At 37.8% G+C, this 13,858-nt stretch overlaps 2 protein-coding genes and 1 pseudogene across 3 annotated transcripts in view; all 3 read left to right on the top strand.

The window, feature by feature from the left end:
- The window catches only part of Kr-h2 (transmembrane protein 33-containing Krueppel homolog 2), a 144,001-nt gene that overhangs the window by 26,428 nt on the left and 103,715 nt on the right, over positions 1-13,858 (top strand). The gene's annotated exons all lie outside the window — the stretch shown is intronic.
- On the top strand, positions 1,920-2,465 carry LOC145669979 (KRAB domain-containing protein 2 pseudogene; annotated as a pseudogene).
- On the top strand, positions 3,061-4,758 carry LOC145669980 (uncharacterized). The gene is made up of 2 exons (XM_081738322.1): positions 3,061-3,245; positions 4,536-4,758. The coding sequence occupies exons 1-2, from the start codon at positions 3,061-3,063 to the stop codon at positions 4,756-4,758; spliced, it is 408 nt and encodes a 135-aa protein (XP_081594448.1).

The following is a 13,858-nucleotide window of genomic DNA, read 5'->3' on the forward strand; positions in this document are numbered from 1 at the left end:
TGAATGGGCTATGACTTTTCCTATAGGTGCCGTGAGAATGCTTTCTTCAGGGAAGGTTTTTAAACTAGCTATTTTATAAACTGACAATAGAAATTGAAATAATACAAAATCATCTTGTCCATCACAAATTGGGATTTGTTTATATAAATTACTAAAGCTGTCTGAAGCAATGTCTACACTTACTTTATCTAAATTAGTATTAAAAGACATAAATGAATTCTCTACACGTGAATCACCAGACACCAGTCCAGATAAACGCCCCCCTGAGACCCCCTGGTTCGAATTTTGAGAAAAACGTTTAACTCTGATCTGGAGCGTGAACCAAGGTATTTGTGACTAAAATTTGGTAACTCTTGGTCTATTTGTCTGGTTCCCAAGCCGGTTCCGGTAAAAGCCCCCTGAGACCCCCTGGTTCGAAATTTAAAAAAACGACTTCGTCTTGATCTGGAGCCTGGGCTAGGTACCCCTGACCAAATTTTGGTAACTCGCGGTCCACTCGTCTGGTTCCCAGGCCGCACACAGACAGACAGACAGACAAACACACAAACAAACTCTTTATTTTATTTATATTAGATAAAGAATTAATATACTGAATATCAGCTCTCCAACTTGAACGGCTTGTGAGATACTAAATTTTTCGCAAAAATTCGGACCCTCTTAGAATATGTAATATAATGAAATCGATACCGAATTTATGATAACTTCCTAGTTGAGATTGAGGCCTAAGTATATACCAAAAATCATTTCATTTGACTTTGCAATTTGGATATGATGATCATGCACACATAGTTACATTCAATTTTTTATATAATAATTCATATATTACACATGATTGAAACATTTTTCCCAGTAGTTAGCTCCTCTAAGAAATCACAGGCTGCGTCTCAAATAAGTCCTATTGCTATTATTACAGTTGCAAATATCAATATCTAAAATTGCCTGAAGTTCTTTTGTCAATAGAAACAAACGAAAAGAAAAAGGATGCCTTGAAAGAAGACAAATTCACCAGAGTTCAGAAGCTGTCTACAATGCACTGAGCAGAATGAGTCTGTGGGTCGTAATACGTTGTTAAGTCAGAGTGGGGGGTTGCAGTGGGTCACGTTCTGTTGACCCGCGGCCCCCCGACCCGCTCCATCTCTGGACTGTACATACGGATAAAACAATCATATATATGTATTTTAACCTTGATTTTACTGAACCTTCACTAATTTAAGATAATTTACAAAAAATGCAGGAAAGCAATTATTAATAACATATATAAAAAATATAGAAATGTATTTTGAAGGAAAAAGTATTGGTGTACTCAAGACTCGAACTCGAGTTGCCTACTCAATAAGCAGACCCCTTACCGAATTATCCACGGCACAACATGCAATTTGTCGTTTCGAAGCGTTATTTCTAATGGGTGTATTACGTAACACCGCTACCAGATGTCAGTAGTGATGCGATCACCCATTTCGCAGTTACGAAATCACTCTTTTAACCCCCATTAATCCGATTTTTATATACCTACAATTCTCTCTCTCTCTCTGTATATATATATATGTTACCGTCAGAACCCGAAATTAGGTAAAACTAGAAGTTCCTAGTTAAAACTAGTTTTCTCAAAGCCGTTTCGAAAGAACTAGTATTAACTAGTCAATACTAGAATTTACTCTGTTAGTTAGGTAATTCTGGAATTAACGAAAAAGACTATATAATGTGAATCATATACAGTTTTTACTAGTTAAAACTAGTTCTGACCAAAATGGATCAGTTAACAGTGTTTCTGGAAGTTCGGACTTGCTCCTACTGGGAAAGTATTGTTTTGTTTTCTCTTAGTCTGTTCGGAGCCTTTGTAAAGTGTGCAGGTGCGTCTCTCTTGTCGTGGCTACGCGTGTGTTAGTGTTTCGGGAACTGTGAGGTGATTATTCGTTGTAATGAGTCAGTCCGATAAAGAAACAATTTTGAGGGAAAGATTCTTCAAAGAAATTATTCGTTTGGAAAATGAAAAAGACAGTCACTATAATGCAATGACCAAGGACGTTTACAGTAAACTTTTAACTGAAGTTGAAGAGGCAAAATCTGCTGCAAAGAAAACACCTTTACAGTACAGACGTTTGAAACGGTTTAATGTTTTGGAAATTGGTGAAACAAAAAAACTGGTGTCGAAAAGTGAGCCTGTGAAGTACTACTTACCTGCCGAGCAGATCTTTGGTGTTATTGAAGCATCACATGTTGCTGTGGGACACGGAGGTCGAGATAGAATGAAAGCTGAAACTTCTAGGAAATATGCCAACGTTACGACTCAAATGATAAATATTTTTCTGTCAATGTGTGAAACATGTCAACGGAAGAAAAGTATGAAAAAGAAGGGCTTTGTTTCTAAGCCAATACTTCACACAGAAATGAACAGCCGATGTCAAGTGGACCTGATAGACATGCAAGCACACCCTGATCGTAAGTTCAAGTTTATCATCATCTGACGAAGTTTGTCTTACTGCGAGCGCTGCAAACCAAAAGAGCTGAAGAAGTAGCCTACCAACTGACACACATATTTTTGACATTTGGTGCCCCCTGCATTTTACATTCTGATAATGGCAGAGAGTTTGTTAATTCTGTCATCAAGGAACTAACGACACTCTGGCCTGAGTTAAAGTTAGTCAACGGAAAGCAAAGGCACAGCCAAAGCCAAGGGTCAGTAGAACGGGCAAATCAAGATATAGAAAATATGCTTGCCTCGTGGATGCATGATAATAAAACAACAAACTGGTCAAATGGTCTCCGCTTTGTTCAGTTTATGAAAAATCGAGCTTATCATTCCGGAATAAAACAGTCTTCATACCGTGCGATGTTCGGTATTGAGCCAAGAGTAGGACTTACGACTTCAGCACTGTCATCAGATGTTCTCCAAAACATAAACGATGAGGACGACCTCGTGAGTATTATTGAGGACATGAATGAGCGCCTTAGTGAACATGAAACATTTGATGAAGGAGAAAATGAGGCTGGTCCTAGTGTGGTTGATATCACATCATCCAGGAAAGAAGCACGTGAAAATTTGTCAAAGAGGCCAAGAAAATGAAACGTATCTCTGATGCCACCCATCCACCTGTTGAAGTGGGAGATAATGTCATAATACCAATCCCGGATGTGGACAGAGCAAAGGCGGAATTTTGGAATGTCATTGGAGTTGTTCTAGAAAAAAATGAAGATCTGCACAAGATTGGAACCAAGGATGGAAAGCTGGATAAATTATATTGCAAGTAAGTTTTCTGTCTTTTATGTGCTCCTTATTGATAGAATTTGTATTAACGTCCTAAACAAGCTAAGGAGCTTCTAACGACGGGACCTACAGGTTAAAGTGGGATCCGAACCATTGCTCGGGTTTGTATAAAAGGCGGAGGGCTCCCAGCGGGATTTAGAGCCCGCGACCACGCCCGCAGAAGGCCTTAAGCATTTTCATTTAAGGCCTTTAAGCATCTCTGGTACACGCCGGGATGGGGTACGAGATAGCATATGGGAAGGAAGTTGGTTAAGGCCTAGTTTTATAGGTACTATCACATTCTTTGATTGGTATGAGAGGGATAAAAGCTGGAAATCCTCAGTCAGGATGGTAGGCCGCTGGACGCGAACTTGCTACCTTCCGAATGCGAAGCCAGCACTTTACCAACTGATCTATGGCCGCTCGGTAATTAAGAGCTATATTGTATATGTTAACGCTGTTGACTAAGCTCCCCACCACGTTCTTTTCTTTCTTTCTTTCTTTTTCTTAAGATTGTGGGAAGTTGTAGGTCACTATCACAATTTTGGATAGCAAGCAAGATAGAATTTAATAAGTCTGTGATCTGAAAGTATTATTCCTGTAAACAACTTATTTTTTTTTTGTTTAGATTTTTGAGTAGTCAGCGTGTGACATCATTATTCACAGCTATTCAAATTTCTATACAGAAAGTAAATTGTTTACAGCGCTGATCCTTTTATATCATAGAATTACTTAAATTCTGTCTTGCTTGCTTTCGAAAATGGTGATAGTGACCTACAACTTCTCACAATCTTCAAAAAACGGAAAAATTAATGGGGAGGAGCTTGGTCAACACCCTTAACCATAGATGTTAGTGTTTTATACGTATCTGTAATATTATTATTAACCGAAAATAATGATGGATTCTTCACATCATTTTATGTCAAAAAATTTTCTATTTTAATGTCCATTATGTTTTTCCGGAACCGATTTAATAATGTGTAATCCATCTGTTGTTGTCTGCTGTGTACTCACTAATAGGTTGATAACATGTCACGAACTTGATCCCGGTAAAAGACTGTTGTTTAGCTTGTGAAACCGGTACTCGTGAAATGTGCTTTAGTGCATAGCCGTTTTTGTAGGAAATACGCAGATTAACTACCGGTGTTTCTCTGAAATACTAATTATGACGAGTGTGGAAATTGTGCGTTAAAATACATTATTATTTTGTTTTGAAAAATCATTATTATTTTTTATGTAAGTGATTCAGGATTCCCACACCATGTGATTAAACAAAATGTGTCTGTTGTAGGTCTGAATTCGACATTTGCCACGAGCAGTTCCTGACACCAGTCGAAGTACCAGATACTGAAATTTCGTTGAGAACTGCAGCCAGGAAAGCAGCATTAACCCCACAAGGGTTCACACGTTGTGTGTGCAAGAAAGCATGTATTTCGAAAAGATGCTTGTGCAAGAAGAAAGGTTTTCTCTGCAACTCAAAATGCCATGATAGTTTACCTTGTGGTAACAAATAGAAACATTTCAGATGTTTTAGCAATAAAAACGTTTTTCTTTGTATTTCATAATAAATATACAATATTACGTCAGTAGATTGGCTTTGGCACCACCGAATTGAATAAGTAGTAGTGCAATAGTAGTGTGTATTTTACCTTGTGCTAACACAAAAGCATTTCAGATATTTCTGCAAAACGGAAGTTTTTTCTGTGTATTTCTTAATAAATAAGTGTTTCTATAGAATTGTATTTGAACGACAAGGATTCACATGTTATGCATGCAAGAGGCTTATATTTCGCAAGGTACTGCAAAAACAAAGAATTTCTATGATATTGTGAGTGCCATAATACTTTTTAGAAATATATAGAAACATTTATGATGTTTGTGCAAAAGAAAAGTTATTTCTAAGTGTCTTAATAAATACATTTCTTCAGGTTTCACTAGTAATATTGTATTTTAATGAAAATAAATAGTAAACTACGCATTCTTAATAAGCGTTGTCAATTTTACAATTCACTAGTTAATACTGAGTTAATACGAAAGGCTGACGAAACTAGTTTTAACTAGGGTATTCTGGTTTCAACAGATTTCGGGTTTTGACGGTAACACATTTGAGTTAATACTAGTTTTGACTAGTAATAATACGTTTTAACTAGAAGCAAAAATAGTAAAAACTAGAACTACCTAACTAACATCGTAAATTCTAGTATTGACTAGTTAATACTAGTTCTTTCGAAGCGGCTTTGAGAAAACTAGTTTTAACTAGGAAATTCTAGTTTTACCTAATTTCGGGTTCTGACGGTAACATATATATATATATATTGACAACAGTAAGTAAGAGTATAGATTAAGTTATTCTTGATTTTAATCTACAGAACAAATGTTTTTAATGAAAACATGGGGCCTGTTGCCGTAGATAGCTAAAGGCCGTAAATAAAATTCAAACTTCAAGTGTAAGTGGGGTAACTCCCGACAATGGCTGATTTAAGACGTTTGATAGCGCGAATAACGGCTGGTTTATAATCACACTTGGTTAGGGATGGGCACGAGCGAGTTCGAGAGAGTTTTTTTTGAAACTTGATTCGACTCGAAACAGACATCTTTTAGCTCGACTCGAAAACTCGACTCGAAAAATTTCTCCCAACTCGACTCGAATTTGGATCGAGTTTCGAGTCGAGTTGAGCCAAGTCGAGCCAAATCTTGTGTGTAGTTTCAAGTTCGTTTTTCACTTATTCTGCATAAACAATATAATTATTATCAATGTTGCTACTTCCACTACAACTTATTATTATTTTTATTATTATTATTATTATTATTATTATTATTATTATTATTATTATTATTATTATTATTATTATTATTATTAAATTCTGTAATTAAGCTTGAAAGATAGGCGGTTTGCGTCTGAATACTAAAAACTAGTTGACTGCCGATTTCGGTAGTCGTGAAATCTAGGAAACAAGGACATCGTTCACGAGGTTCTGGGTTTGAGTTCCAGAGGAGCAAGTGTTCGTGCTTGGGCCAAAATTTGTTAAAAGTTATAGCGTGCCAGGCAAATATGTTTAAAACTGTTCTGCCTGGGTCTACGGTTGTCAACGACTTGTGCGGCTTGGCTCACAGCTTATTCAATATCGAACCGAACCGAGAAGTAGGGATGCGCACGAGTCGAGACACAATTTGTAAAATTCGAGTCGAATCGAGACTGCTCGTAAAAATCTTGATTCGACTCGAATGTCTCAAAACTCTTCACATATTTTTAAAAATAGTTTTGAAGAAACTAATTACTCAGAAACAGTTATATATATATATATATATATATATATATATATATATATATATATATATATATATATATATATATATATATATATATTATTATACAGGTGCGGATCCAAGGGGAGCTACAGCCCTTTTGACACTCAGGTATACACTGGATAAAATAAGCTTCAATCCTGCTTTACACTGAATAAAGCGGCAAACTGTGATTTAGTCGCTCCCTTGATCATATGCTAGATCCGGGGCTTTAAGGGTTCATAGCTGTAAAACTATGGGATCTATCGTTAGGGATGCGCACGAGACGAGTCGAGACAGAATTTTCCTGACAAATTTCGAGTCGAGACACAGCTCTTGCAATAAAAAAGAATACATTTTTCGAGTCGAGACAGCACATTTTCGAGACGAGAAAGCCTCAAATCTTCTCTCGTGCGCATCCCTACCTATCGTAGTCGGGTTAAGACTTCACTTAGAAACTAATATGGGCGCTATCCAAATATACAATGTTTCAGAATCTAAAGTACACATGCGACAATTTTTAGAGAGGAACTTTGGCTATGTGCATATAATTTGAAGTACTCACCAAATACCTGTATAAAAATTGTTGTAGAAGTATGGCAGAATTCTGAAACATGGATATTTGGATAGCTCACGTACTAGTTCCTAAATAAGGTCTTGACCCTACTACGGTAGGTCGCCTAGTTTTGGAGCTATGGACCTTTAAAGTTCATTTCTTCATATTTTTGGCAGCCTATAACTCCGAAATTAAGCATTTGTGCGCCCAGGTTTGTTATTACCTTTTGTCTTATCTTGGTGTCAGGAACAGTATTTCTTCCAGATATGTTTTTGGGTCACTGCCCCCCTCCCGGAGGTCTGAGAGTGCCCCCCGGAGGAGACCAAAATATTACGTCTATAATACAATAATAAATAGAATAGTACCAGCAGTGCCCCTTCCCCCACCCTGAACATTTTTTTCTGAAAGCACAACTGGTCAGGAATCTCCTTGCATTTTTTAAATGGAGTATCGCATCGCAGTTTGCAGTGCAAATGGGAATGCAATGCAGTGCAAACATGGAAATGCAACATTGCATTTACATGTTTGCACTGCAAATTGAAAAATGTATTGCAAATTGCGATACATCTTTGTGTCTTAAATTACTACGTAAGCTAAAATAAGGAGCAAGTTAAAAATATATTACTATTATTTCAAGAAACTTCCCCCGACTTGAAGGGTCGGTTATTGCAAGAAAAAATGCCTCGACTTTGGATTACAATAGTTTTCCACTTTTGTCTTTCCTTCTCTTTGTCAGTTTATTGTTACTGGGTCATTCTTCAGATCTTCTCAGGTTTTGGGTGATTATCCTTGTTTCTGAGCGTGTAATAAAAAAAAATGTTCCTTGAAGAAAAGGCGCATTGGCATCAGATTGGACCTAGCCGATATATGGTATATATAGCATGATTGTGGCTTGGTTAGTAAAACGCAGAAGTGCGTACAGTAGATCAGTAAAACAGTAACGGTATTCTTCAATGCCAAAAAGACAGTATAGGAAATTACACTCATCTTTGTCTCTCTTTTCTTTTTGCTTTTCATTTGAAGTACTGATATATAATACCTGATACAAATTTACGTTCCTTGTTAAAAACACCATATGTTTTAGCAAGATTTCTTCTTGGGAGACGCCGTGAACCTCAAAAAACATCCCGAACAAATGGACTCTGTCTTTCTGTGTGTGTTTGAACCAATGAGTTGTTTTTCCTAAACCTAATTGTTGAATTTGCCGCTGTGGTAAAACTATTTCGCTCAATTTGACAAATAATATAATAAAATATAATACTTATCCAGCAATGAGCATGGATTGCAAGGAAAAGCAGTGAACCCTAAAGTACCCCTGTAGCAGGGGCGGATTCAGAACGGACTTCTGGGGGTGGGGGTGGATTGTAATACTACTACTTAGCTAGTTTTAAGAGCTCCAAATTTTGGGATGGGTTTTATTTACATATAAAATAAGAAAGCTTCCTCTTCCGTGGGAGGGGGGCAATTGCCCCGATCGCTCCCTGGATCCGTGTCTGCCCTATAGCCTCTCCCCGAAATTAAATACATTGATCTATTCTATCCAATTGGAAGTCATTTTCGCTTCCATGTTATTGGTGACGGAGCTCTTGTTCTTTGTATCTCTGTACTCAAGAAAATAATAATAATAATAATAATAATAATAATAATAATAATAATAATAATAATAATAATAATAATAATAATAATAAAGCATCTGAATAATAAAGATATTTTTCACCCTTCTTTAAACTTTCTGTGTATTTCTCTGAATCTGGATATGTTGTTTTATAGTGTATAATGCAAAAAGGCTTTAAACAGCAATCTGGCAAAAAGTATTTGTGTAAAAGACACAAACGTCTACAAACGTCTACAAACAACTAAACAGCTGACCTTGTTTCTGTTTGCCTTACGATTTATACACAATGTTACGATTTACAAGGCACAGACAAAAGTAGAGAGCAACATGATATTCGCCTAAGGGCAACTTCGTCGCTAAACTGAAGACTAGCACTCTGTCAATATATTGCATAGCTATCAATAAGTCAGACTCACAGGTTCTTTCCAAACGTTTTGTATAACAGGTTAATCAAACTACGTTGTTGTAGGTAAGGGATGAGACTCTGAAAGGCCGATGTGTTGGAGGTCAGAGCCGTAGCTAGAAATTTCGTTGCCCGGGGCAAAGTAGAATTCGGCGTCCCCCGACACTCGCCTTACCAAGATTTGACTTTACTTTATGTGCTTTTATTTTTAACATATAAGAGAAACACCTTTTTGTTGTTATGCTACGCTGTTTTTCTTTTCTTTTTTTTTTTTTATCAAGCCGCTTAGACAGCCAAAAGCGATCGTTATGTATTCTTTAACAAATAAGAGTCACTCTCAAGAGGCTTATTTTAGACCTGCTGCTAAACTTGCCAAACTACCTTGTATACAAATCCATTTGGAGAATAATTATGAAAAAAGCATGGAGTCGATTCTCCTACGTCAGGACGACCATGTTAGACATGGAGTTGCTGGACGCGAGTGGTAGCGTTGGAAAGGTCCGGGTCCCCTGAGTCGAGTCGAGTTCTCGAGTCGAGCTAAAAGATGTCTGTTTCGAGTCGAATCAAGTTTCAAAAAAAAAAAAAAACGCTCGAACTCGCTCGTGCCCATACCTAACCACTGCCCCTGAGTGCAGTAGTAATGTCAAAAGTCTGGCCCAGGCCACGAAGCTCAAGGAATGGGGTCTTGACGTCATGGATTCGGGTCCCTTCTATTCACCTATTAAGGGGATCTTCTACCTCTTCGCTTATGTTTCTAAGTTCCCATTTGAAAACATGTAAATTTTAATATGGTAATTTCTAACAAAGTATTGCAGGTAATGACTTGAAATGTTTAATACAAATACACTAGACCCATATAAATCCAACCACGGTTTCCAATTTACGTTACATGCGTTAGATTAATTGCAATATATTCTTCAGTAAGTTTGGCAACAGAGAATAAAAAGTATGCTGCAGAGGGGAGAGGGCTGACCATCTGTTCTAGCTGCTTTTAATGTGATTCTCACTTCTCAGTGGTTAGAATGGTCTGGACTGGAAGAGCCCAAAACCACTTCTTTCTTCCTTTCACGGTTTGTTTGTTTCTTCCACCCCCTGCAGTCACAAGAAGACAACTTGTTTCGGAAAGCATTTTGAATTAGTAGCAAAAAGCAAAACTGAATGACACCACGGACGGATTAAAGGGATGGGCGGTCACTCCCTCCGAGAACATTTGAATACTTTGAGTAATCGGAGTAAGAAACTAGAAATTGCGTAATCTAATAAGAAAAGTTTCTTGAAGTATACAGATCAAGACGCATTTCAAGTGTCACAGCATTGTACTCTCATCCCCTCCCCTCCCAATTCCCTTCTGAAGAAGTTCTCTTTTGTTCCTCTGTTCCATATTAGCCTTTACACTTACACTTTCACTATCCAGTATTGATTTTGACCATACCATCTGCACAGCAAGGCGAGTATGGTTTACGAGTCCTTCCTGCCCCCTTTTTCTGCCCCTTTTTTAAAAATTTCTAATTATAATAAAATTTATCGAAAACAATTCATCCCAACGATAAAGACTTATACACATTCATTATTGCAATCTTAAAATAAACTCGCCGCCTGTCGCGTATGCTAGCGATCTAATATATACGAATAGATGAAAAGTTAGTTTGAAGCCTTATGTATTGTTTTCTGTAAGTAAGTCCGAATTCATACTTGTTTCTATTGTTGCATCGACAAAAGTGAGAGCCAAATCGATTTAGGCTCGTTGGTCTTTGCGAGGTCCCTAAAGATGCAAGGCCGTGGGCAGTCGCCCACCACTTGAAACGCCTCTGCACTAGAGGACTGCACGTGCTCGGGCCTACAAAGCATGTATCACTTCGGGCCCGGGAGGGGTTCGGGCAGTAGCGTCATTTCAGATTTGGCTTGGGGGGCAAGACCCCTTGATATATGTAAAATTTCGCGTTTTTCACCGACTTACTACTATTCTATTGATAAAATCTATATAAATCTCAAACTCAGGGGGGCAAATGCCCCTCCCTGCCCCCTAAATGACGCCCCTGGGTTCGGGCTGTGAATTTTTAAATATACAACCATATTTCTTGGACTTTTTCGGGCGTAACTTTGTAAATATAGTGTAAAACACAAATTGCACCGTTCTTTCTGAAGGACTTTTAAAACACAACTGCAAAATCAAACCTTGAATTGCTGTAAATAAAAATACAATCTTGCATTAATAATTAAGTTTCTGTGATTCGGGCTTATTTCGGGCTCATTTGATTATCACGGAGCTCAGTCCGGGCTCGGGCCTAAATGCTAAGACATATTTCGGACTCGGGTCGGGCCTCACATTGTAAATTCACGGGCCGGGCCCAGGCTGAAAATTCCGACCCGTGCAGATCTCTGCTCTGTACCCGCACACATTCCTTCCTAGTCCAGAAAATCTCCTCCCCTCCGCATCGTCAATAATGGTAAATTTGTTCCTCGTATATTTGCTTATTATTGTAAGAGAAGTGCAAACGAGAACTCTAAACTTTGTTCGTTCTCTGGGGTAATGTGAGTAATGCAAATGAAGAAAGGTATGCGTAATATACAAATGTCAGAAAAACTTGATATCAATTTGAATAGACCTTTTACGTAATGTTTATTTTAAAAATAATAAACTTACGCAAATATATCGAGGCATCTGAAATTTAATGTTAAATAGTGGCGAGTGAGCCAGAAGGGGCGTGCACTATTCAGTTAGTCAAAGAACTCATATATGTAGCTTGAAAACTACTACTATTTAAACCAATATTGAATTAGACAAATTTGTAAAAAGTAGGATAACTATAGTTGGAAATAGTGTGTGTATTTTTTTAGGAGGAAACCCAGAAGTACATTCTCGATAAAATAATAATAATAATAATAATAATAATAATAATAATAATAATAATAATAATAATAATAATCTTCCTTACTTCAATCATAGGTTGAAGCGCAAGAAGGAAATTTTAAAACTTTTCTCTCCCCTGGGAAAGCTGTTTTATAATTTGATAAGGTCTCTTCTTCGTAACTGCATCTATCCTTGGTCGGGCCGCGATGGCTCAGTGGTAGAGCGTTCACCTCTAATGCATGGCGTCCTTAGTTCGATCTCAGCTTAGTGTGAAGTGAACTTAGTGGTGGACAAACACCGTATGCGTGGATTTTCTCGGGGTTCTCCCGTTTCCTCCCACTTTCTTCATTCCACCATTTCATTCATTTCTCATAATCACCGTCTCCTTTAGCCTAACCGGCATAACCGTGGGACGTAAAACTCAAAGATTTCATTTCAATTTTTCATTTACCTTCCATGGTTTTCATACTGCGGGCACTGGAGTTTCCGAACTATATCATGGCGGCCATTTTGAAACTGGTGCTCCATATGAAACATCTTTTAGTACAGCGTTACTTAGTTTTCCAAGACCTTTCGAACGAGGTACTACTCGACCCATGTTCCCATTTGACATTTCAGAGTTACCCTCCGTTACCTCCATTTACGGGCGGCGGAGAGGGGTACTTTTGACGGAATTGGTTTTCCCCCTTAGCAATATATAACGTATACTTCAAACATTTCTTCTATGTTTTATCATTTTTCAGATATTTCCGTGGATTGATTAAAATGGCCCACCCTATATATATATATATATATATATATATATATATATATATATATATATATATATATATATATACAGGGTGGGCCATTTTAATTAATCCACGGAAATATCTGAAAAATTATAAAACATAGAAGGCATGTTTGAAGTACACGTTATATATTGCTAAGGGGGAAAACCATTTCCGCCAAAAGTACCCCTCCCCACCCCCCGGAAATGGGGGTAACGGGGGGTAACTTTGAAATGTCAAATGGGAACATGGGTCGAGTAATACCTCGTTCGAAAGGTCTTGGAAAACTAAGTAACGCTGTACCAAAATTTGTTTCATATGGAGCACCAGTTTCAAAATGGCCGCCATGATATAGTTCGGAAACTCCAGTAGCCGTAGTATGAAAACCATGGGAGGTAAATGAATTTAACAAAATTGAAATACGTAAATATCATAGGGCATATCGAATGATGTGACCCCTGCGATCCCAGCGGCTTCCTTGAAGGGATTTTGTGAGCTAACTTCAAAATTTCAATGTCCGACCGGACAACGGTTCGGGCGTACGCTTGACCTACCCAATGCTGTTTGGAAGGCAGACTTCAGGGATAGAGAATTAGTGCACTCAGTCACTACAGCGTCATCCTTACAAACAAATGTTTCAACCATACCATACCTATTTGTAAGGTAGCCTTAATTTGCGAATTAAAGTAGAGTTCTCATTTGAACTTGCACTGTTACTTTCCACCCCACTCACATACAGAGCACAGGAAAAGATTATTTTGCAAGACTTGGATATCTCTCTATACATTATGGCAATTTTACTCTAACATTTTTAACTCTGTTGTATCATTCTCGAGCCTTGGAACGCCTCCGTGGTTTTCCTATTTAATTTTCGTTATTTTCATTTATCTCTACCCGTATTCATACTATGGGCACTAGACGTTTTCTTAGACACATTCACCATGTCTTGGCGATCATTTTGAAAACGGTGTCTCATGTCGAAAATATTCTTACAGAAGCTGTTTGATATTCATTTGTCTATGTAACATGATGTTACTCGCTTCAAGTTGCTATTTGAAATTTTCAAGTTGGCCCCGGATACCTTTCAGTGGAGTCACCCCGACAACACCTCTCGATGTGCCTTACGTCAGTTAC

This window comes from Thermobia domestica, chromosome 14, assembly GCF_964235325.1.
Source record: "Thermobia domestica chromosome 14, izTheDome1.hap1.1, whole genome shotgun sequence".
In the NCBI taxonomy this organism is placed as follows: domain Eukaryota; kingdom Metazoa; phylum Arthropoda; class Insecta; order Zygentoma; family Lepismatidae; genus Thermobia; species Thermobia domestica.

What these genes read in the sequence shown, in the direction of transcription:
- LOC145669980 (XM_081738322.1), top strand. Translation starts at nt 3,061, where the DNA reads ATGAAACGTATCTCTGATGCCACCCATCCACCTGTTGAAGTGGGAGAT. An exon ending in CTGGATAAATTATATTGCAA is followed by an intron (nt 3,246 to 4,535) that starts GTAAGTTTTCTG and finishes TGTCTGTTGTAG; the next exon opens with GTCTGAATTCGACATTTGCC.